General features: G+C 32.6%; 1 protein-coding gene across 2 annotated transcripts; it reads left to right on the forward strand.

Annotated features, from left to right (window-relative positions):
* Positions 1-25,678, forward strand: wun (wunen). 2 transcript variants are annotated; one of them, XM_018446602.1, is made up of 8 exons: positions 1-461; positions 9,795-9,946; positions 14,170-14,274; positions 14,460-14,659; positions 19,782-19,839; positions 20,462-20,638; positions 21,086-21,193; positions 25,577-25,678. In XM_018446602.1, exons 1-8 carry the CDS (start codon positions 398-400, stop codon positions 25,667-25,669), a joined length of 957 nt encoding a protein of 318 aa, XP_018302104.1. In that variant the 5' UTR covers positions 1-397; the 3' UTR covers positions 25,670-25,678. The 2 variants fall into 2 exon arrangements, with proteins under 2 accessions (XP_018302104.1, XP_018302105.1); XM_018446603.1 differs by lacking the exon at positions 25,577-25,678 and adding an exon at positions 21,283-21,977 and having other exon boundaries at positions 2-461.
* The last annotated feature ends 82 nt before the right edge of the window (positions 25,679-25,760 follow it).

Below are 25,760 nucleotides of genomic sequence, written 5' to 3' on the forward strand. Positions count from 1 at the left end.
GTCGCTGCTCGTCGCTGCTCGTCGCTGCTCGTCGCTCCGCTCGCGACTACTCCACTGACTTCACTCTGGTCTACTCGCGGCGCGCGGCTTGCCGTGAATGCCGTGGTCGCGCGGTGCCGCCACGCCACGCCGCTTGCGACGGCTTGCGTCAGTCTGCTCCGAGAAGTCGTGTGGTATTCATCGTGTGCAGTGCGTTGTTTACGCCTACGCTTATGAAACGTCAATGACACGCAACATTCGAGTCCGTTTCCTCGTCACGTTCACCTGACGTTCTTCGACGTAACGTCAAACGTCACTATCACTGATCACCGGACCAAGACACGTCTGAACGTTGCAGCGCATTGACCAGCGCAGCGTCTCATCGCATTTCTCAATCAACGGTCGTAATAAGCGCAACATGGATCGATCGTCTAAATTAATTTTAAGGAAGCTCATTTTAGACTTCCTCTGTTTACTTGTCGGTAAGTAAAAGCGCCAGATTTTTGGATCCTCGTTTCGAACAAGAAACGCACATCGAACGACCGGCTATGTGTCAGATTGACGGAGTAGAGGCGCCGTGCGCCGCGCGCGGTTCGTTTGATGTTCGACCGCGCTAAGTGAGGAGGGTGTAATCTTTAAATTGGCAGGTGCACTTTGTCCATGCCAAAGCATTGCACGTGCGGCTCTCTCGACGTCACGCCGTGCATTGTTGATGCAATGTGAACATGGTTTCCGCGAATTGCTTTGGCAGACATCGCGTTCGCGAGGTATTCGCTAGAGAGGTAGAGAAAAATGTGTGTGTGTCTGTGTGTATGTGTGAGAGAGAGAGAGAGAGCGCTACTCTGTTTCGAAAGTACACGAGATTTTAACTTTTAGTGCTATGCATTACGCAGCGACACTTACAATGGAATCCCTTCGCCCAATTTATACCGCGAGAGCTCTAATGGTTTTAATCTTCGTCTGCTTGGACTTATTTATCTAGGGTACTTTTTCTTAAAAAAGGAAGAGAAAATTCTTAAAATAAAGTAAACTTGGGATAGTATGTATATTTTGTATATCAAGTATACTTGATATATAAAATATACGTATTATGCCAAGTTTACTTTATTTTAAGAATTTTTGAATATATTCAAAAAATTTCTTAATTCTCAGAAATAAAGTCGCAAAACTTTATTAATCTTTTGGAATTTATATAGATTTTTGAAGAACCGTACAGTTTACGTTTGTATCGATATAGATTAACAATGAGGATATGCTTTGTATTCTTATCTATTAACCTAACGCGATAAAAGAAATTGGATGCGAACAATTTTTACATTTAACATAGTTAATATATGCAAGTAAATGCATCACGTAATAAAAATAAATTGATAAAAATTATGCTTGCAAACAGTTTTTAAATTTTCGCCTCCAGATATTCTTGACTTGTTCTAGATATTACAGCATTGTGATTTGCGAAACGACATTAGCGATAACATGACTCTCTCGCGGCAATTTGTGCATCTCCATATGATCCTGTACATGGATAACATTGATAAATACGAACAATATAACCATATAGATAATGTCTCAAAGGAAACAAAAGATAAGTCGTTCTAAATGTTAATAGATTAATAGCTAACAGTGAAGCCAGCGCGATTTAATATAATAAAATAAAGTAGATCGTGATTTCGTTCCGCGAGTGAAAACACTTCACTTTTCCAATCAGTCAGTACTTATCAGTCTTCATCGTAATAGCGACATGATGGATGGTTAACGCAGTACGCGATGTTTCGCAGAAATGTAGTACATCTCGCGCGTATCTTGTAAACATGCTGTATAAAATCGCTATTGCTTTCGATCGATATCATCTCTCGGTGACGCCAGTGACACAGTTCTGCACGCGCGATACAAACAGACAATACGGCGCCTTCATGATTCATCTGATCGCGAAACTGCGGTACACGCCAACATTTTGTCCTAACTCCCGTTAAAATAAAGCCCATCGCAAAACTGCATCTGTATTGACCTCTTTTGTCCTAACGTAATGTGATAAATGTAAATATTGCGTAAAACGGAGATGTCTCTTTATCTATTTTTTATGCAAATATGTTTGAAACAAAAACGTTTAATATAAAAACATACAATTTGCTTAGAAAAAATATGAAAACATTATATGCTATACACGAAGGGAAGAATGTTATTACTTAAAATGTCGGAAAAACCAACAAAAGCAATGAATAAGTTTGAAAAGTCGTAAATTCTTTTTGTCATTTTTTCGTATTTAGTACTTAATATTTGATGACAAGATTAATTTGAATTAAATAATTACAAAAAGTATCAAACAAACAATATTTTATCGATTTCGATTATCTTTTTGAGTTTATCTTTTACGTTAGTCGAGTGACTTTTATTATTGCACTTTTTTAATTTGATGGTCGATTCCTGGCTTATACAGGGTGTTAAAAAAATCATTCAGCATTTATATGGTGTAGATAGTACACACCATACTGTATTGACAATGAGTAAAGAAACCTTAGTGAACATAGGTCGAAAGCTCAACCGGTTCTGAAATATAAACACTTTTGTACGATAGCGTCATAAATGACTTACTTGCTACATTTACAGAAGGTATCCTCCTTCTATTTCCATATATGCTTGGCTTCTTATTACAGAGTCTTACAGAGTTCTTCTTGCAAAACGCAGTTTATAAACACTGAGGTAAACATCGCATGCGACACGTAGAAGTCAGTATCATTCATGATGCTAACATACAAAAATGTTTATATCTCAGAAACGGTTGAGTTTTCGACCTATGTTCATTAAGATTTTTTTACTTACAAGGGAAGTTTCACAACTGTCCAGAACCGATTTGATTCTCCATGAAATATGTTGTTAAACACGAAAATCTAAGGCCAGTATTCATAGTCGGTTCTTATTTCAAGACCGTCTTAAGTAATGTCTTAAGACGCTAATGCGGCCCTCTGATTGGTTTGAGACATCTTAAGACTATACTTAAGATGGTCTTGAATATAAGAATCGACTATGAATACCGGCCTAAGAGAGAGAGACACGTATTTTTTTATACATGCGCTAACTCATGTTTAAGGAGTGAACACTCCTTTGAAAAAAACGGTATTTCTATTTCGAGCCGAATACCGTCGGAAGTATAAAAGATCGAAAAAAAAATTTTAAACAAAAGTTGTACGTTTTCTAGTTAGATTTTCGTGTTTAACAACATATTTCATGGAGAATCAAATCGGTTCTGGACAGTTGTGAAACTTCCCTGTCAGTATGGTGTGTACTATCTATATAAATGCTGAATGGTTTTTTTTAACGCCCTGCATATATGTTTAATTTTTATATGAAGAATAATACTATTAAATATATATACAGGGTGTCCCAAAATTCCTGCATTCGGAGTACAGGATATGATACTTTATGCTAAAACAAACAACTTTTTCCTTTAGCAAAATTGCGTCCGATAAATGTTTTTGCAGGAGAGCAGGTTGAAGTTATACGAGTAAACGCAAAAATTATATATCGAATGTAATTTTACTACAGAAAAAAGTTGTTTATTTCAGCACAAAAAACAATTTTTTCTTTAGCAAAATTGCGTCCGATAAATGTTTTTGCAGGAGAGCAGGTTGAAGTTAACAAATAAGTGCAAAAATTATTTATCGGGCACAATTTTGCTAAAGGAAAAAGTTGTTTGTTTTAGCATAAAGTATCATGTCCTGTACTCCGAATGCAGGAATTTTGGAACACCCTGTATATATACACATACGTATAAACTGAGTGATATTTTAAAATACATTTATTTTTCCTCATTCCTTTATAACGCACTTTTGTCGTAGTCTTGAGGAAATTGTGTAAAGCCACAAATCGCCAAGTTATGACCATGATAGTAGAAGGGAAAATTTTTTATATTTCATATAAATACGATAGAGAACGCTAATGAATGATCAAAGTTAAATGTTTTGAATATAATACAATATATATCCTTTATTTAAATTTAAGATATTGCGCGCCGAAACATCCGGACGTTCCTATATTAAATCAATTTATCTCAGATATGACTGTGCGCCGAAACCTTCGGACTTTCAACACTATCAATATAAGACGCTAATAATCCCCTTTAAATTAAATTAGAAAAATTGTAAAGAACTTTTTATATTTCATTTACGTAACTTGTATTTCAGAAACGTATGTTTTAGCAACTCGTTATGTGACTTTTGTCATTCGATCAAATTACACTTGCGTATTATTCCATGAGATTGATTTATTTGTTTGATCGTTATCTGTTCTAAAGGAGATTATAAATTTTAAATTTATAAATATATTGTAAGACAATGTACATATTTTATCGAAGTAGTTTCTCTTTTAATATATCTTTTAGTTTGATCAGTTATATATTATGTAATTACGTTTGCTGTTATCTCATCAGGTGAGTCATGCATTTACCTTGAAAAAAAAGACGTAATTCTAATTTTGAATTTTAAAGAGATTTTAAATTAATTTTTTTTTGCATCATTTTTATACAATTCTCGACATCAAGATTGTTAATATCCAAAGATTAAATTAAATTTATTATGCGTTAAGGCGTAATTTCACGCAGCGTCAAAACGCTAGCTACAATTGAACGGCTATCCCCACTTTGTAGTACGTTTCCCCTCTAAAGAAGTCGTCAACAAAACGCCAGCCGCTAAAGTCCTGCTACTTTTTCATGGAGCCACAAATCGCTAACCGCTGGATTTATAATCGCGTATAAAATCATTTTTTTTATATATTTAATTCCTATTTGAAACTGACAATTAAGAATGCGTTTCAAAGTGCGTAAATTGCTCAGACAGTATTTTGTGAGCAACATTGTATGAATTTTTTCTATTTATATTTGCGAAATTTAAAGAGACCGAGAACAATTGTGCAAGCATTAACGAATGATTACAAATCGAGATATCAAAAAAATGAAATGACAATTGAATTTTAATCATGACACGATGCTGTTTAAGTTGTAAGTTTGTTTGAATCAAATTAAACGACCCGATAGGGCTGCACCTATATTGGCGCGTCATGATTTTCGCAGAAAGAATCGCAAGAGCAACCGCATAAACCATTTAAGATTTACTTGCAAGTAAAAATAAACGTGTAGCAATCTATATAATATGACTGACTGTTGCGATCCGTCCATAATAAAAAAAATCTTGAGCTTTTCTTCTCTCTTCCCTCACAGAGACAGATTGAATGATTAATATATTTTTATTAATATATTTTTAGACAAACACACAGGCGCACATACATACACAGTGCAGGTCATTTTGCTTAGACAATTTAAGCTGGCCGTTATTTTGCTGCACTGTCTTTCCTTTTAAGCGTGACTATTTTTCATTCATCTGGCTCAATAATTGCATCCTTTCAGAGTTTGTTAACAGCTGACGGTCTCGACCAGTCAAAAGGAAGAGGCTGTGAAAAGGCCCAAACCTACGGCACTTGTATGCCTTGTAAGGCAAGTGTCTATCGAGTCCATTCATAAAGAGCTAAATCCCGATTAGGTCCCGGAATGCGCTCTTCGTATAAATAAATATGCATAATTATTAAATTGGATCTTTTTTCTTCTTTCACTTTTCTACTCAAATATATCGTTTCAATTATGTACTAACCGTGAGTTTGTGTGAGGGATTAATAATAACAAATTTTTAGCATAATCGTTTATGGTATAGTAATTTTACATAATAATAGAGATATTGTGCATATTTTTCACATGGAGATGAAATGGAAAATAAAATTGATTATATAATTGGTTGTCTAATGATGTGTTAGCGGAATAATTATATTATAGAATATAAAATATTTCACAAGCAAAATTTCTCTCTCTACTTTAATAATTAAAGTAAAGCGAAACTTGGGCAATTAGGAATCGGCGTTGGTAGTGGTGCGCTTAATAGATTAAATACATTATAGTCAAATAATATATTTTTCTATAACTTCATATCGTACGTTATTAATATAGAATTTAGCCGAAACGTACGATATCAAGTTATAGAAAAATATATTATTTGACTATAAAAAAATATGTATGCACAAAATGGATATTTCTTTAAAAGCAACTTTGTGTTTTCTTTCCACCAATTGATTCATCTCATTATTCTGTTCATAAAAGTATCAAGGTGTGGTTATCAAAAAATTAATAGTTTACGAGTTATTTAATATTTTATGTCAATATGTGTCACAATAAAATATAAAATATCTCGTAAACTATTGGTCTTTTATATCGCTACCTTAATATTTTTATATGCAGAATAATTAGAGGAATAAAAAAAATCATACAATTCCGTTTAAAAAAATGGAGGTGACTTTCATATCTTTTTAGCATCTCCACTTAGAAGAAAGATAACATGACCAAAATACGTTCCTCTTGAAGCCATGCAATTTTTGTTTGGTACTTTTCCTTCTATTGTTAAAAACAAGCGAGTTATTCAGGTGACCTGTTTTAAATGCCTCACTCTGTATATGAAATATTACATGTATATGTTTGGAATAGATAAATTCCAAAATTTTTTCAAATTTTCAGTCTCATAAATTCAATTCACTTTATATTATTTGTCGAATAAGTCCTTGGCCCTTTTCTGTCGATTCGAGACCGACGTTACGCTTGACAGCATACTAATGATATTATTTTCTCTTATTATGTAATATAAAGTGTGTACATAAGGCGCAATGAGCTATAAATGGGGCGCAAATTTCTTTTACACATTTCGTGTCACATTTGACCCACAGAGTCAAAAGGATTACCAGACAGTTCTTAGTGTTATGAATTATTATTATTGTAAAATATTATTTAATCCGGTATTCGAATTTTCTAATTCCAAGTTAAAATATCTACTGTGCAGTTTTATTATAAATCACGAGTGATATCCTTTTTTGTTATTAAGAGCATAATTTATCAAGTTTTAAGTTTAACTTTATCATTAGAAAAAGTAATATAAAATTTCGATCCTATCGACATAACGTAGTATTTTTTTAGACTGTAATCACGGTGGAATTTTTCAGGAGCGCAATTTGACTTGCAAAACAGCTGATCGATGGGATATATAAATAATAAGCGATCGTACGAGCTATTAACGTTAACCGCGCTGTGCATTGATGTTCTATTACTTGGTTCGTGCTGAAAGTGGTATCACAATTATCGCAACAACCGGCTACGTTCGTGATTTTCATGTATTGGTATACTTAACGTGCGCAAATAAATTTACAAGTTGATAGGTAGCCCATAATTTTCCTATGGTTTTCCGCAAAATCGCGCGTTTAAACTTTAATTTATGCGTCGATGACAGGAATGACTGATAAAAAGATCATCATATATAAGAAAAAAACATCCTCAATAATTAGACGATGCATCGTTTTCGTTAACGAGCCTTAATAGCAGAGTGTGTAACCTCCGGTATTGACACAGTCTGGTTATATGAAAAATATTGCATTTACTTACGAATGTATAACGAGGCTGATGTAATAACTGTCATCAATATTTAGAAAGCAAATTAAAATAATTTTATATATTGCTTTGACGTGTATAATTCGTATAAAGGCACCTCCAGATGATATGACCAATGTATAGGCTAACTTTGCACACATTCGTTATACTATATAATAAATATTGACTACATTCAATATGAATAATTATGTCATATATGTGTATGCTAATGTTGGCATACGTTGGTCATATCGTCTGGAGGCGCCTTTAAATTAAATCCAATAATATTTTTAATCTTATAAATCTTTAGATAATTATAATTTTGTAAAACGAAAAGGAATAGGACTACGAGCCAAAGATTTATCGTTATAATTTAAAATTTACTTAGTAAATAAACATATCGTTAAATTATAAAACTTTAATGTGCCGGCTATAAATAACAAAACAAAAACAACAGGGTTTCGATCCCTGTTGGATCATTATCAATGTTGACAAAAAAATAACGGTAAAATAATTACAATAATATATAAAATTAAAAAGTACACTTCGCTCTCTCTCGCAGTATTAACGCTGTCATAATTTCAGCTACGTTTGCAGTAAATGTTGTAGAATGTTGGTATTGGTAACATTGTGTTCTTCTGGTTATGTATATAAATTATAGACGCATAATTATTGTTTCTGTTAAAAAGTATTATATAATTATAAGTAATATAATGTGATAGAAATAAGTAACACAATATATATATAATAAGAAATATTATATTGTATTACTTATTATTTTAACACTAAAAAGCCTTATTACTATTTTATTATATTTTAATATACACGGGCGAAATAATGCGGTATACGTACAAATATCTACCGTTTACCTTTTCTTTTATTAGAAACTATTATGGTATTCATACTTGTAACTTTCTCAAAGAATTATGCAATCTAGTTAAATTAAGTGTAAATATTAGGGTCCGCATTAAATTTTTAAATTCTTGTCTTAAATTTGAATTAGTTCCTCCACATTTATATAAACTTACTAAACCCAATAATTTCTCACTTTACAATAATACTTCGTACAAACGACTTGAAAGGATTCAACTGAACCATGTAAAGACAATTATACGATTAGAGTTGAAAGATGCTTATCGTCATGTACATTTAACCAGAATTAATATTTTTAATATTTCCAATACGATTTTTGATGTTTTGCCAACTTTTGAAAATGAGTTCTTCAAATATTCAGATCATATTAACAATTCTTACTTTTTTGAACAAATGTATAGAATACATAAAAAAATAGATTGGTTACAAAATAAAAAATCTATATCAATTAAATCTAAAATTAGACTTGTCTCTTACGTCTACATATCTAAAATGGAGGAGATTCTTTCAGATACTTATTTGATTGATAAAGATCCAATTGTTTGTAAACTTGACCAAAAAATTGACTCAAGACTTACGTGTATTACTTGTAAGATGGAAGTGCAATCGTTTTATTGACGAACCAACATATCGAAGATTGCTCACAACGGATAGCATATTATACCTAGGGCTTATGGATTGACTAAAATACATAAAGACGGTAATCCATTGAGAGTGATTGTGTCTTCTATTAACAGTCCACTATATGATCTTTCTCTCTTTTTACACAATATAATTAATGAGAGCATACCACAAGCTCCTAGCCACATAAAAGACAGCTTCCATTTAGTTGATAAATTAAATGGCACACGTTTTAATTCTCACTATGTTTTGGCTGCGTTAGATGTAGTATCTCTTTTTACTAATATTCCTGTTGATCTAGCAGTAAATAGCATCGATAGGAGATGGGATCACATTTCAACGAAGACAAACATATCTAAAGACGAATTTATTATTGCAGTTAGCTTTATTTTAGATTCAACTTTTTTTTGCTTTTAATAATAAAACTTACAAATAAATATTTGATACTCCAATGGGCTCACCGTTATCACCGACAATTACCGACATTGTAGTGCAAGATCTAGAAGAAATAGCAATCAATGTATATATAGTGTATTTCAGATACACTCTGTATATATAAAAGCATTCTCTAATCAAAAAGGTTTCAATTATTCGATCAAAGATTAAAGAGCATCATTGAAAGTTGGACGAATGCATTGAATGCATGCTATCTTGATTGGTAATCACATTATATTTGTTATACGTCAGTAGCAGCAGCAGCTGTACAGCAAGTGCAATAAATTGCATGTTAATTTGTAGTTCACGAGACGACGCTCAATCCCGATTAATCGATCGCTACATAGATCAACATCGCGAGCGTTGACATTATTGCTGTAATAAGTGACTATAACGACCGATAATATAACGAGATTGTTTTTCTCTTATGTTTCAGTGGGCATTTCCGTACTGATGTTCTTCCTATTCGGCAAACCTTATAAACGCGGTTTCTTTTGCAATGATGAGTCACTTTATCATCCATATCACGATTCTACGGTTACGAGCGCGATGTTATACGTCATCGGTCTTTTACTTCCTATATGTACGGTGAGTCACCTTGCGTTTGTAATTACGATTGTGATTTACGCGATATAATACTCGTGAGAAATCACCTGACAATTTACTATTACCTACAGCGAGAATCTTATCTCTCTCACGACGATTGTTTTGCGCGCATTATTCGCTTGTATGAAGTGTAAAAATTCACATTTGAAGTATAGCCATCATTTAGGAAGTTAATTTAACGTTAAATATTTCTCATTACGGAGGAAATACCATTTAATTTTTATCGGCATTCTCTTTTTCTCAAACACTTTCGCTTTAAAAAAATTACATATGTTTATATATAGATTAGAAACTATATTACGCTGATACATATAATGATCAATAGCAGATGCGATCACGAACGATTGAAAGAGTCCGTCGCGTGCCGCTTTTGAAACTTTTTTTTACCCTTCTAAAAGGAAGGATGACAGAGGTGGTGTCTAAGAATACGAGAGACACACGAGGTGGCTCGCGTCTCGCTGCCTGCACATGAGAGTAGACTGGAGGGAAGTAAGTGCACTCGTTTTCGGTGCTCGTTGGCATTTTACGCCATCAATTTACGTTATACGTATACGAAGGTGATGCACAACAACTCGCAACAGTTGCAACACATGTATTATTATCCGAAAATTTTTGCTGAGCTCTCATAGAATATAAGAGAGAGGAGGAGAAAGAGAATCGGAAACTGTTCTTTACGTGCGCCTATTTTTTATTTGCTTTCTCGACACACACATTTTACCGAATAGGAACGGAGCAAAATCGATTTGATCGAATGCAATGAAACGTGTTTATGATTTTTTCCTTTTCCGCGATATATATCGTCACCAAATGATTTTGTTTGTGAGAGCGATCGGCACGTTTCCATGAATAGTTTGTGACTATTTATAAATTTCACATATTTTCTCTTACTCAAACGTTTAGAAATCTGTGCTATTCAACTTCAACGAATACATTAAATTTCTTCTCTATAAATTTCTGATCTAATATTGATCTATTCCAAAATTAATTTTTAAGTACATGTTCGAAAAATAAGAATAAAAAGTGCACTTCGTTCGTGCATAGTTTCTCTCTTTAGTTTTGTTATTTTTAAATTTGATGTTACATACATAACAAACTTGTTATTAACTTCTTTCATAATTCTAAAATTCTCCTTATAAATTTATATACATGATGATAAAATCAATTTTTAATCAAATGTTTCTTACGTACATATATTATATATAATTTATGAAGAATTTTTCAAACTATTTTAGTATTTTGACAGTCATGCAAAATTTGTCAAGTTTATATATAAAATAATTGGCTCTTTAATATATATATATTTTTTTTTTTTTAAGAAAAATGAAATAATTTTGTAATCATTTTAAATTTATCATGGACTTATTTTAATAAGAGATATTAAATATCTGAAAATACAGCTGTTGCCGATGTAGTTTTCTTTTAGATATCTTTCTGAAGAAAAATTTTTTTGTATCTCATAGAAATTTGTAAATAATACAAATCTATATGATTTACTGAGTATTATTTGTATTATTTATTTATTAAGGAATGAGTGCTATTTTTTTACCGTAGGCGAAAGCAAAGAGTTGAAAGTCATTGTGCCATAATCAGATTCATGTGGATATAAAACTCATCGTTTTCGATTTTCTTCGTTTTTGCCGACGTTTCTCATTTCAGTGTCGGTCACGAAAGACTTGCTCCTCAGACGTCAGGTGCTCACTCCGCTCTTCTGCTCTCTTCTCAACCATCACATGAAGTTTAAATTAACGCTGTCACCGCGAGGCAAATAATTTCAAGTGTTGTGCATAATTCAAAGCACGTGAAATTACGTACATACCTATATGTGTATATGCAAAAAATAAATAGAGAGAGAGAGAGAGAGAGAGAAAATTCTATTATGTTTTAATCTTAAATAATTTTTCTAAATAAAGGAATAATAATTATTTTCGAAATTAATTATATACATAAAACGATAGTGAAATCAATACTTATATATAAAGTTACAAAAAAAATTATATCGTGTTAACCTTGTTATCTTTCTTCTTCGTTATTTTTTTTTCAGTTGTAAACAATGTTGTAAACAATTCTGAAATATATAATTTTTAAGCAAATTTTATTTTATTTTTTGCAATTTGATGCAAGAATATCTAATCTGTCTCGGATTAGCCATGTAACGTTGACACGCCTCATGAGAGTTTTCTCGCGTGACTGTTATAAATCTGGCAGATCTAATTACTAAAGTGAATGGTAAGCAGCGTCCATTCAAGTAATGACTTCGCCAATGTCATGCCACGTATGACTTTCTCTCTCCCACGGGATATATAGTCACGCTTATTTACGTAGCAGCATAAAGAGGATTTTTCTTCTATTCTACAATCGTCTTTACTTCATTATAACCGAGTGTGCGTATATATTTTATACTGAGAGGAAATGGGAAGCGATTATATCGCGCGAGAGAATACGTTGCGCTGTTAATTTAACACGATCATAAATCGCATGCTCGCGTGTGTGAGAAATCATCGCAATGAAAGTCAAAATAAATCTTATCTTACGCACGTGAGATCATTCACGTGAGATAAGTGAGGTCCATATCACAATTTCGTATAAGAATTCCTTAGGATCCATGCAATCTAGCTATGTATCCGCGCGCAAGATAGGATTCTATGCAGTGCACAAACGACTGTTAAGTGGAAAAATTTGTTTAACAAAATATGATATTACATTAATCACAATTTGAGAATTTTACTAAAATAAAACTAAACCTACAAAATTTTTAAATTTGACTTATCGCTTTTAAAATAAACAACTCGAATATGATTTACAAATCAATATGGAATAGAGAGAGAGGAATAGTCTAGCATATTTACGTATAGCTATTGATTGCTACTTGGAAATATAATCAGTTATTACGTATATCGATTATTACTGTTACGTTGATTGCATAAACTCGTGGTATAAGGCTACCAATTTGTCGGTGATCAGTTTTTTCGTTAAGTTATAGATAATTCCATATCCTCATACGAATTAATTTTTTGTCGGAGTAACTTAAAGATAGAAGAGCAAAAGAGGGGAGAGAGAGAGATATTAGTTACTAAAAAATTATATATTTTAAAAAATAAGAATATTGTTGATTCTATCGCACTTTTCCTCGATATACTAGTATTTTGATAGATACGATATTCAGTCAAATTTTTTTTAATTTTATTAAATTTTACAAAACTTTATTGAATCTTTTACTAGCTTAGTAATTTATTTTAAATTTCATAATCGATAAAGAAAAGCATTAAATATATTATATTTTTGTATATGCATATTTGACACTTTATAACACTCTATAAAGTTTATTATGATTATGTGTTTGTCATTAAAATTAAATTGTATACAGTCCTGATTGGAATCGCTTGTGCATTCACATCTGAATAATCATAAAAAAAAGATTTATTTATTATTTTCTGATATTTTTGACGTTTTGATCACCTAATAAATAGATTTTACAATTTATTTATACCGTCATTTTTCTCTTTTGACATCAAGGCTGTCTCTATTCAGCATCTCTCTTATCTTTCTTGCACCTTCTTGACGTTTCTTGATGCGGTATGGTTTTGTACGTTTTATAGGTATACGCATTCCTGTACCTGGACGCGCAGCAATCCGAGAAGGGTTCACCCCTTCATCGAGTTCCTTCTCGAGTCTTTCTCGAAATCTCACGAGTCTCTCGCAGAGCCGGTTGCCTTTATTATCTATCTCTCTTTACTCACACTCGTAGGGAAAACAGATTGCTCATGCTCCTTGATATACGATACGTTCCCCCGGGATCAAGAAGAGGAGGGATCAGGTAGGAACAGGTAGAAAACGGTCGCGCACGGCTCACCGTCGTATTTCATTTACGCATGTCTCGTGAACTTTGGGTTCGCTGTATCATCCAGCGGACTTTTACCCGGGATCTGGCCTAGTTAACCCGCTTTGATTAAAAATATGACAGATCGGTAGAATTTAAGAAAGAGAAAAAGAATTGGTTCTCTCTCTCTCTCTCTCTCTCTCTCTCTCTCTCTCTCAAGAACTGTAAGATTTTTCAATTGGGCTTCGAAAAGTTCTTGCGATTTGAAAAATCTTGCAAAATATTCTCTAAGTTTTATAAAAGTCCTAAAGAAAGATTAGGTACATCAGACGTATCGAACACATTGTGAACACATATGTGATTTCTAAATTTCGATCTTTGATTTTAGATGATCATAGGAGAATTCCTGCACGGGAGGCATTTCTCCGGACACACGGCGAATATGCTTTTCGGATACACTATACCTCCATGGCTGTGGAATGCTTATAAAAAGGTTAGTTTCGTTAATTTTAAGAATTAAGTAAAATTAATTTATATTTTTATCAAGATTTCTTTTGTAACTTTTCAATCTCTACGAATTAAAAATTATTAAAAGTCAATTAATCCTCATCAATTCGTATCTTTCTATAGAAATAATATAAACTAATTATAAAAAAATAATGTAAAAAATGTTTGCAGGTTGGTGTATTCGGTTTCGGTGCCGCTTGTACCGTTTTAACCACCGATATTGCTAAGTATACTATAGGTCGACTACGGCCACACTTCATGGAGCTCTGTGTACCCAATATTGACTGCAACCTGCTCGAGTATCAACACAAATATATCGTGGATTTCCACTGTACCGCGACGGTCTCGAATAAGCTACTAAAGGAAGTCAGGTAAGAGATCTGACGCGAGAAACATTCCTGAATTTTTCATCAGCTTAAAAAGAGATAGAGCATCTTAATCTGCCGCAACATGAATATTATCTGGTCTCTCGATCGTAATCCTGCGTTTCTCGAAATGTATCTCTTTGCTGTCATATAATATTTTGACGTAATTATATATTTTTTTTATTCATAATAATACAATTATAAATTTGAAAAATTATAAATATTTCAAGTTTCCTATAAAAAATATAAATATACTAATAACATATTCTTTGAATAATAAATAACTTTAATAATTTTAGACAATAAAAATTGAATTCTATGAAATATATGGAAAGTAATTAAATATATTAGGTGTGTCAAACATATTTATTTATTTATTAAATATGTAAAATAATTAATAGTCTCGCTATTTTCTTTATTAAAAGATCAATTTTATCAGATGTATTAACCATACTACCGAGGTAAAATCCTTTTGTCCTTTCTTTTAAAATTACAAATGTGCACATATCCGATCGCGAAGAAATTGTTCTCTTTACATGGCGACTACAACATATTATAACGTGAATTTGTTTGTGGCAAATCGATAAAATTTAATCGTATCTGACGACATGGCTAGCGTTATATTTGGTTTCGGTACACACATCATATCGCGAGCCTTCCGCAATTTTATTCTCGATACGATCGGGAGCAACCAGCCGACATCGACGGATCTTCAGGGCAATACCCTGAAATGATGGTGTTCGCGATGATATGAGACAAGCTGCTTAGATCGCGTGACGGTAACAATTGCGCCAGCAATTACTGGCGAGGCGTGTGATTGAACGAAGAAGCGAGAAGCATATTTCGTCATTTTACTTCATTAATAGTCTGCGGACTTTGCGCTTGTGCAGACAGGTTTATGAAACATGAGACCAAACGATAATTTGTGGCAATCTAAGGCCCAGTTCCACAACTCACGGTTAACTTTTAACCGAGGTTCAACTTATTCATTGTCTCTTTCCAATTTTAGAATTGAAAAGAGATGAGAAACAAATTGAACCTCGGTTAAGAGTTAACCGTGAGTTGTGGAACTGGGCCTAAGGGAGCAAATCCTGGAGAAGAATAGAAAAAAACGATCACGATTGTCTTTTAAATCGATTCGATATGCCTACACTTTTAACTCTCATTAAATGTTCATTAAATTATCAGTCATTTACTCATTTATCCCGCTTATGTCTTATCAAGTTATTTTTATGCATTCCTTTTAATTATAGTGACATTGTGCATATTCATTTTTGTAGGCTAGAATTCTAAAATAAAATATCAAAAAATTAGATTTATTGAGAGAAAGAATAAAAAATATAAATCTTTGAATTTATTAAATAAACTTGTTCAGAGAGAGATAAATAAATGAAGAAAATTTTCGCTTATGTCATAAAAATAATAATTACTTTTTAGTAGAGAAATTAGTAAAGAAATTTATATTTAAAAATCTTAAAAAATATTTGCAAAAAATTGAAATAGTGTGAAATTATTTTTATTAATATTGCAGAAAAATGGGAATTTTTCAAAATTATAAAAAATTAAAGTAAATCTAAATTTTAATTGAGGATTTTAAAAATAAAAACTAAAATTAATTTCGTCAGTAAATTATATCTGAAAAATATCTTGCTTACATTGCGTTAAACATTATTAAAATTGCGTAGAATTCAAGATTTTACGATGTTTCCTGAATTGATTATTTCGCTTATGCGAGCTTTGTTAGTCGGTTAGGAAAACCTTTTTGTGCATTCCGAATATACTACGTATACATGTCGCCCGAAGGCCGGTTTTAACGACACACGAGCGCGCGCACACAAAAAGAGCCACGGTAGCGAATGACAATGAGCAGCGCTCTGCCTATGGGCTTTGCCGACACGATTCACATGAGCGAGATTCAAGCCAGATCGTGCAATTCTTTCTTTTCTTTTCTCTCTTCCCCTTGGCTAACGGAAGTGCTGTTACACGCTTGAATTATCCGCGTATGCATCCTGCTTATTGTTAACTACAATAGCGATCAGCAATTCGAAAACTCGCAATGCAAAAGCGAATATAATCAATTATAATGAAAAAGTTCATTATCACCGTCAAAAGTCTTACACTTTTTCAATTTAACTAAATTTTTTAATTTTGGAAAATTTGTACAGTTTATTAAATACTATTATTAATCTTCATCGCGACTATAGGATAATAAATACAACATAGATATATCTTCATGACGAATTCACGAGAAACCACTAAATAAACTCAGTACTTTATATTGCAATTTTAACAGAAATGTAGACAAAGTGTATAAAAAGCATCTCAGTCGCTTTTCTTTTTGTATGTCTGCAAAATTTGCGTCTTTGATTTATCTAACGATAAACGCGGAACGCGAATAGCCTCAAAGACGAAGTGTAGAAAGCTCAAAGTAAAAGGTTCGTGAGACGCGCCTAGGGCTTAGGACATTTAGGCACGCGTGAATTTGGGAAGACGTGCGAAGAATTGCACGGCTAATATTGCATACGGCTTATTACTAGAAATAACCCTGAGCCCATTAACATTCTAACGTACGTGTACGTCATTATCTATTACAAGTCCGGAAAATACGTTAGAAATAAACGTAAACCCACGACTCGTGAAATTGTTTTAACGTGACGGATTACACTCGGATGTTGGATACTGGACAGAGAGAGTAGAAAGGAAAGCGTCCCTGTAAATCAGACTCTCCCGAAAGACTGTCGACATTTATTATTAGCTTTTTATAATCATTCTTTTTATTTCGATGGAGTCAAAGAGTTTAACGCAATGATTTAATCTGTTTTTAAATTTTACATTAATTAAAAAATTCAATATTTTGAAAAATTTTATTTTTAGTATTAAACATTTTACCTATACAAGGTGTTAAGAAAAAACCATTTAGCCTTTATATCCCGGTAATAAAAAATTTTTCATGCATGAATATGTATAAATATGTGTAAACATACATAAATACGTATAAATGTTCATAGAGTCCGAAACTTTTGCCGAAACTAAACCGAAACATTCGGCTCCTTTCTTCATGTCAATTTCAATCGAAACAAAAATTTAAAAATAGGAATCCTATAAAGGCCATATGTATAAACATGCCTATACGTGAATTGAACGCGAAGTGTATTCAAGTTTATCGCACATAGCACATAGCACCGTTGATATTAATACGCCGAAATCGTGCGAAAGCAGTTCAACCCGGATTGGCGAACTCGAATATAGAAAGAAGCTCAAGAAGAAGCTATAACGATGAGAGCGGTCTCGATTCTCTTCGCATTCCAGTAAAATTAGTAGTTTCCAATAAAGTTCCAGAGTCCACAAAATATCGCAATCAAATCCGTACTATAGCGTTGTACGAGCTTACGTCATGCGTGTTCGCCTTTCTCCTTTTTCGTCGTTTTCCTCCTTTCTTTCTCGCCCTCGAGGAAGACGAGGAGATCAAGCGGACATTATCGTGAAGCGAACAAAAAGAAGGGACGGTTTATGCGATATAACGAAGCCGGTACTCTTTCGGTGCTACGTACATGCGTACTTGACCGTATCACAGGTCATCCACTCTTCGTTCGCGTCTGTTCGCGTGGCCGCCCGCCGGCAGGGACAGTTTTATGTATAGAGATATTTGAGGAATCCTGACGATAAAGAGACGACATCACACAGAGAATTCATTCATGATCCCTTCGTGCGTTCAAGCCCTCAATCGTCTCTTTTCACACGGTAGCAGGCAAAGGAACCGTGCCAAATGAAAGAATGAGAGCAAGAGAGAGAGAGAGAGAGAGAGAGAGAGAGAGAGAGAGAGAGAGTGAGAGAGGGGGGAGGATTGGATAAACAAAAAGAGTGAGCAACATCTTTCACTGATCCATCATTTATCAATGTTGTATAGATCCTTGAGATTTACATAATTGTACAGGAATACACTTCAAAAGAACGCTGAAAAGAAATTTTTTATTTATTCATTACTAATATCGTGACATAACGTAATTCTATCGGCACGTTTTTGGATTTATGTTAATGCATTGAGAGATGTATACAATTTCGGAATATTAATTTCAGTGATAAATTCCCTGACAGAGATTACAATCTGGTTAAATCTTGGATTTTTAATAAATTTTCTCAATAATAAGATTGGAATTAAGACCGTTTTATGTAAATACATCACCTAAATACGAGAAGCGCCACTTGATAGTCAAAGTTACGTTAATGTTAACAGTCAATTGAACTAATACGTATACATATTCTTATTTAAATAAATATATTTCAGAAATATATATATACATATATATGCGCGTCGTTATTGTCGAACTTTTAACACACACACAAACACACACACACACACACAATCCATCTGAAATATTAATTATCCTCCCAAATTTAATCGTAAAAAACTATAATAAACTTGTTACAAAAAATGTTTTCAGCAGAAAGAAATGTGGCAAAAGAATTATTTTTTTATAATTTTGCTTTTTCGAAAGATAAAGCCTCAAAATTTTCGTAAAAATTATCTAAAGGAAGGAAAAAATTTGATCTCGTAATTATTAGAAGAATAAAAATAAAATATTATAAAATTAAAAAAATTTTTTAATCTTTTATACATCCAAGAATTGATATAATTGTCTTAATTTTGAGAGAGAGAGAGAGAGAGAGAGAGAGAGAGAGAGACTAATAATCGCTACGAACTGCAGGTCCTAATTAACGTAATGCGCTGTTTGAATTTTTTTTATGAACGAATCTCTCGGGCGAAACGGAGTGAAGATGGAGGGCGAGAGGAAGATACCAAGTATCGAGTCTTCTTTGCGCCCCCTTTTCTACGTTTTTTGCTCGTGAGATCTGCGAGTCGGCCTCCTCTTCGTCGTATTCTTCGTTGCTCGCGGCTGCTCTTCGCCGTCTCGTCGATCGTAATCGGCACGCTATACTCCCCAAAATTAATCGCGATAAAATTAATAGGGCGAGATAGCAAGGAGGGATGCACACGCATGCATACGTGTGCATACGCGACGATCGCGAAAAGAGAGCGAAGAAGAGGAGGCATTTTTTTTCTATTCTTCCCTGCATACTCCGTTCGATAAATGGGATTTATTTGACGCGGCACGATCGATCGTTTCAGATTATCGTTTCCCTCCGGTCACTCATCCTTCTCGGCCTACACCATGATCTATCTTGCGGTAAGTAGTCCTTACGTTACGCAAGTGTTGCATTGATTTACAATTTGTGCGAGCTGGATCGTAATCATCCAACGGATCTAATACGAGTGTGTCGGTCTTTAGAATCTTCAGCCGCAAACATCAATTTACATAATTTAATACGTAAAGCATCAATTACGCTGAATTCGATTACAGTTTGATCCATGCTCCTGACAAAGCTAAGTCAATGCGATAATTGTATCTGTTATTACAAAAGTAATTATATTTCGAATATTAAATTAAATTTGAATTGATTGTGAATTAATTTGAATTATTTGATTTTATATATTGTATATATATATATATATTGTAATAAATTTAAAAAAATACGACTTATCTAATTATAGAATTATAAAATTGTTAAATTGCATTTGGGTTCTTCTTTCGCACTCTAAAATTTTCTATTTACATATTCAATTTATATATACATATGTTATTGTTTTATATTAATGAAAAAAGTTTCATTGATAAATTGATTCACTCAAAATTTATCTACTATAATTTAATTAAGTTTTTAATTTATAAAATTAATAATGTCTTGTCTCTCTCTCTCTCTCAAAAAAAACACGCACACGCACACGCAAACAAATTTGGAATTATTTAGATGTATCTGCAATTAAGAATGAAATGGGAGGGCAGTAAGCTGCTTAGACACTTCCTTCAACTTCTATGTTTGCTCATGGCTTGGTTTACCGCGATGACACGAATTTCCAATTATAAACATCATTGGAGTGACGTACTCGCTGGATCTACCCTAGGCATTGTCAGCGCTTTAGTGGTGGTAAGCCGATCAACATTTAAAAAATGAATAGGTATTAGTTGCAAAAAAGAATTCTGAAATATAATAATTTTATAATATTACTTTTAAATCATAATATCTTGAAAAGATTTTGTATAATTGCATGAATTGTGAAAAATATATAATTATATATTATTTCAACTTGGAAATAAATTGTGTAATTTATAATTGAACAATTGTATAATTTAATATATTATATTAAAGAATATTAAGATGTTTAGAATAAATAAATACAAATATTTGATCAAGAATTCCTTTTTTTGAGAATTAAAATAATTTTTATTTCTGTCAAAATCTAATTGGATATTATACTTTTTAATAATATAATCAGACGTAATCAATTAAAATGTTGAAGTTAGATCGATATATAAATTTATTTTTTACAAGATAGAAGATGGAGCGATTAAGATCTTTATGGTATTTCTCTAGGCACATTGCGTAGCAGATCTTTTCAAAGGGGAAAAAGAAAAATGCTGCTCCATAGAGAAACATCGAACTACCGATTACGAAGCGGAGACTGGTATCACCGGCATACAGGTGAATAATGGCAGTGGTAATCGCAATTGTTGACCTAACGAGCTCGCTCTTCGCTTACTGACTGCAACAAGACCATAACTATCTTCTAGTTGTCTTCGGGAAACTAAAAAGATCCGTGGATTTCTCATGAAGCATCAGATGAGATTAGATCTCTCTCCAGACATGTCTACAGCATAGCCTTCTCCAGCCGAATGCTTTTAGTGCTCGACGAGTTTTAAAATCTTCAAGAAATACTTTTTTAATTTCAAAATAGTAAATTATCTTACTATTTTGGATTATTTTTCAACTACCGCATCACCGCTGTATTTTTTTCTCATTATTATACAAGTTATTTGAACCTCGTCGGTGCTGTGCGGATCATGAGAAAGAGAAGAAGGAAGAAATAGAGTGCAATGTAATTAAAGCTTGCGAATACTTTTTGTCTTTCGTTGAGCTTTGTGTGATCTATTATGCGAATGTGTGTGATGTGAAACGTAATTTACTTTCGTTGCAGCGAGGAGCGATAATTTTTCGATCTATTACTTTGTTATGCCTTTATCTCTTAGCTTTTAGTAGCTTTTAGTAGCGCTCAAATTGATGTGTGTTTCTAGAAGCCTATGTTATGTGACGTCTTTCGTGATTGATTAGCGAAAGATCAAAATGTTTCGCAAAAAATCAATTTTTATTGAATGGAAATGAAGAAGAATTATTTTTATAGCTACAAGTATTTACAGCGTTTTAGATAATAACAATGAAGATGTATTTATTTTGTTTATTGCGAAATATTTATTTTTAATTCAACAGATCGGTGCTTTTAATCTTTTACGCTTAGAATAATATAAATCGATCATCCTTTACATGAGTATTCCATTTTGAAACTAAATGGAAACTCGGTGATCTGAAGTACAATTTTGTATTATATATTAACATATTTTTATTACAATTTGTATTATTCATGACTTTCTTACCTTAATAGTTCGCTTATTGCGATAATTGAAATACGTTTAGTATATTTAAGAAAGTTTCGAATATATATTAAGGATATGACCATTTCTCTAAATCATCATGTCCTCATTCTCATTATATTTGACATACATTGGCCTATTCTGCAGAGCAGATAGATCGTATGATAGAGCTGCGGCTTTAGGTGCATTCGGATTGTAAAAAGAGACTCGGAAAGAGACGTCGATAATATTTAAGATTTAAATTGATCTCGATCCTATAAACATGCTACGATTTAATACGGATTATCTTGTATGATAACTAATACGAATTATCAACAATTACAAATTATTTAGTGTAAAGGTATCACAGTTTTTACTCATGACTTGATAATGTTGCAAGATTATTCAGTATATTTTAAAATTTTATCTTGTAAATTATAAATAAATTAAAGTCCATTGAAACAATTTTTTTAATTTATGTGACACAATAAATGCTTAAACTTCGACATCAAGGAAACTGATTACTTATAATTTCTCGAAATTTATGTTTTTTTCTCTTTTTAATACATTTAAAGCAGTTTTAACGAAATAGAAAATTATTAAAATATAGTTTAAAATATAATAAATGAAATATTGAACGTTTTAAATAACAATATTATATTATATAATAATCTATATTAAATATATAAATTGTGTTAAGTAATAATAATATTATAACATATATTATAATATTATTTTTTAATGGATAAGTAAATAACAAATTAATTTTTTTAAATTCTAATATTACTTTTTGCGGTGATTATGAAATAGAGATAAAGGAAAGAAGAAGATATGACATAAGAAGTTCAATATTAAACTTATTTCCTGATTCGAACAATTAGGAATCTAATTGTCACAATCTACGCGAAATTAATTTGTACTAATTTGTTTCACTTAATTTAATTTGTGCGAAAAAGAATCATTTACATCCAACCTCGGTCAATTTATTGCTAGACTATTTTTAAAATAGTACATTTATAATTAATAGAAAGTAGGTTTCTTAATATTTAGAAATCGTTGCCATAGGTCGATTTTCTATACGACTTTTTACGGCATTAATTGATGCATATCGAATATTTTGAAGATATATATATAATTACGATCTTGAAATATATTTAATTAAAGTAGTCGAATACATGGTATATGGTGCTTTAACGTTGTAATTGAATATATATACGATCCGTCATAGTTTATTTAATTGAACGCATTCAATAATAATGGCACAGAGAATCACGATAGGATAAGCGACATATATAAAGTTTTATTTATTTTATGAAAAATTGTATGTATACACATCACATACATAATTTATGTACATACATTTTGTATACAAATATATACATATATATACATAATTACATATATATATTATGTATACAAAATTATATAAAAATAAATAGATGTCTTTTTGAGCCAAACATAAGACGTTGGTGTGAAAAATAATTTATTCAGTTACTTGGCCATACGTTTCGATCCAAACTTCGGATCCTTTTCAGTATCCCTTTCAACAGTAATGATGTCAATCAAATGTATCGTTCTTGACTCCACTTTTTTTACATTCAATGATAAATTTTACAAACAAACCTTCGGAGTGATGGCTCGCTGCTATCTTCAATTGTTTTTGACATAATTCTACAGGACTTAGAATCAGCTGCTTTTAATAAATTGACAATTGAGTTCTCTTTTTATGTTTGTTATGTAGACGATATCGCTCTTGCTATTAAAGATCGACAGGAATGACGAACCAACTCATTGGGCCTGTTCTTTTTAACTGATCCTTGGTGCTTTTAGCACCAGTTCATCTTTCTTCCTTTTCTCTTCAGGAGGAGAGAAGAAGAAGAAAGACGAACTGATGCAAAAGTTCAGCCAAAAAGAATGGGCCTATTTACACCTCATTTATAATGCAGCTACAAATCTGTACTCTAGCAGACTCTACTATATATTGTCTCGTAGAAGAAATATTTTGCCATGAAACTCGTTTTGGCTTATATTTTATGAAGCTACGAAGCCTATTAAAGAACCAAATTTTGCAATTTCTTTCATATGTTAGCGCGCTAACATCGTTGTAAGTAAGCGCGTTCTGAATACGGGCCATTGACAAATATCAAGCGTCAATTTTGATCACATAAACTATTTTGACGCTGAAAATGAGCGTCGAGCGTCAGCATGAAAAGGTACCTTTATGCTAATATTTTATCTCCAAGAAGTAATATTACGTCATAAAACCTTTTTGATTTCTTTTTTTTATGAAGCTGCGAAGACGCGTACAGAACCGATTTTGCAAATTTTGATTCTTGAAAATTTTTTAATAATAAAATTATGTACAAAATTATGTGAAATATCAGAACAAATTTTTATTTTGTCTTTTTTCCAAAAAAATCGCTCTGTACGAGCCTTCAGGAACCTTTTCTGATTACAAATATCGCAATTAAAACGCGATTCCTCCAGTATTTTAGCCGTAATTTCAGCATAAAGAAAGTCTTCAACTAGAGGTCTTCGTGGTCTCTCCTATCTACTAGAGTCCTATATATAAAGAGACCCGTCATTGAACCCCCATTACTAGATCGGATCTCTACCATCACTTCCTGCGCCGCCATATTTGGACCGCTCCAGTGTCGTAAACAATAAACATACTCCAACCTTGCTCCAATTTCCAACACTCTGTACTTCGTTGTAATGAAGTCTATTGATCTCCCTCATTTATTGGAGGCAGGAGTTAAAATTGAAAAAGAAGAATGTATTCCGTTGATCCGTTAGCGAAGTGAGTTCTGTATTCCGTTAGCGGTTGAGGTTACGTGTGTCAGCTGTGTTAAACAGCTGTGGTCACAATATGGCTGCTTCCCTTAGGAGGGGATACATATCAGACTGCCAATCAGAAGCTCGATCAATGTCGGGTCTCTTTATATATAGGACTCTACTGTCGACCCTTAAGCCCAGTGTCCACGATGCTAGAAATCCGTCCGAGATCTCGGATGAAGAAAGAATTGACCAATCGCATTGATCATGTGACTAAATTGTTTAAATGTGATTGGTTAATTCTTTCTCTCTCCGAGATCTCGGACCAATTTCTAGCATCGTGGACACAAGACTTTAGGCCGGAATTAGGCCGGAATCAGACTATGCATTGAAGATTGAGGTTGAAGATTGAAAGATTCAGATTTGACCAATCGAAACGAAAGGAGCTAAAATTTCTTTGTTCTTATTGGTCAAATTTCAATCTTCAATCTTCAACCTCAATCTTCAATGCATAGTCTGATTCCGGCTTTAGACTACGCATTGAAGATTGAGATTAAAGATTGAAAAATTCAAATTTGACCAATAAGGACAAAGAAATTTTCAATTGTTTTTTTTGCTCTTTTTATATTAAAAATAATTTTTAATCATTGATCCTAATCTGATCAAATATTTTTGTTAATTACAGGATGAAGCAAGTCCGCTGCAGGTGAGAATGCAAACGTATGGCGGAGTCAATGAAAATACGCAAGATTTTATACGCAGACACGATTCTAATTAAAATTTTACATAAATAGTTAACTCAATACAATAACTATAACGCTGTACATCTTTTTATGTAGTCTTGATACACTATAGATATTTTATTCTTG

Source organism: Mycetomoellerius zeteki, unplaced genomic scaffold (assembly GCF_001594055.1).
Source record: "Mycetomoellerius zeteki isolate Tzet28-1 unplaced genomic scaffold, Tzet1.0 scaffold182, whole genome shotgun sequence".
In the NCBI taxonomy this organism is placed as follows: domain Eukaryota; kingdom Metazoa; phylum Arthropoda; class Insecta; order Hymenoptera; family Formicidae; genus Mycetomoellerius; species Mycetomoellerius zeteki.

Excerpts from the sequence above, each read along its gene's own strand:
- wun (XM_018446602.1), top strand. The coding sequence starts at position 398 with ATGGATCGATCGTCTAAATTAATTTTAAGGAAGCTCATTTTAGACTTC. Across the intron at positions 9,947-14,169 it reads TTTTACTTCCTATATGTACG|ATGATCATAGGAGAATTCCT; the intron begins GTGAGTCACCTT and ends CTTTGATTTTAG. Across the intron at positions 19,840-20,461 it reads ACACCATGATCTATCTTGCG|ATGTATCTGCAATTAAGAAT; the intron begins GTAAGTAGTCCT and ends GGAATTATTTAG.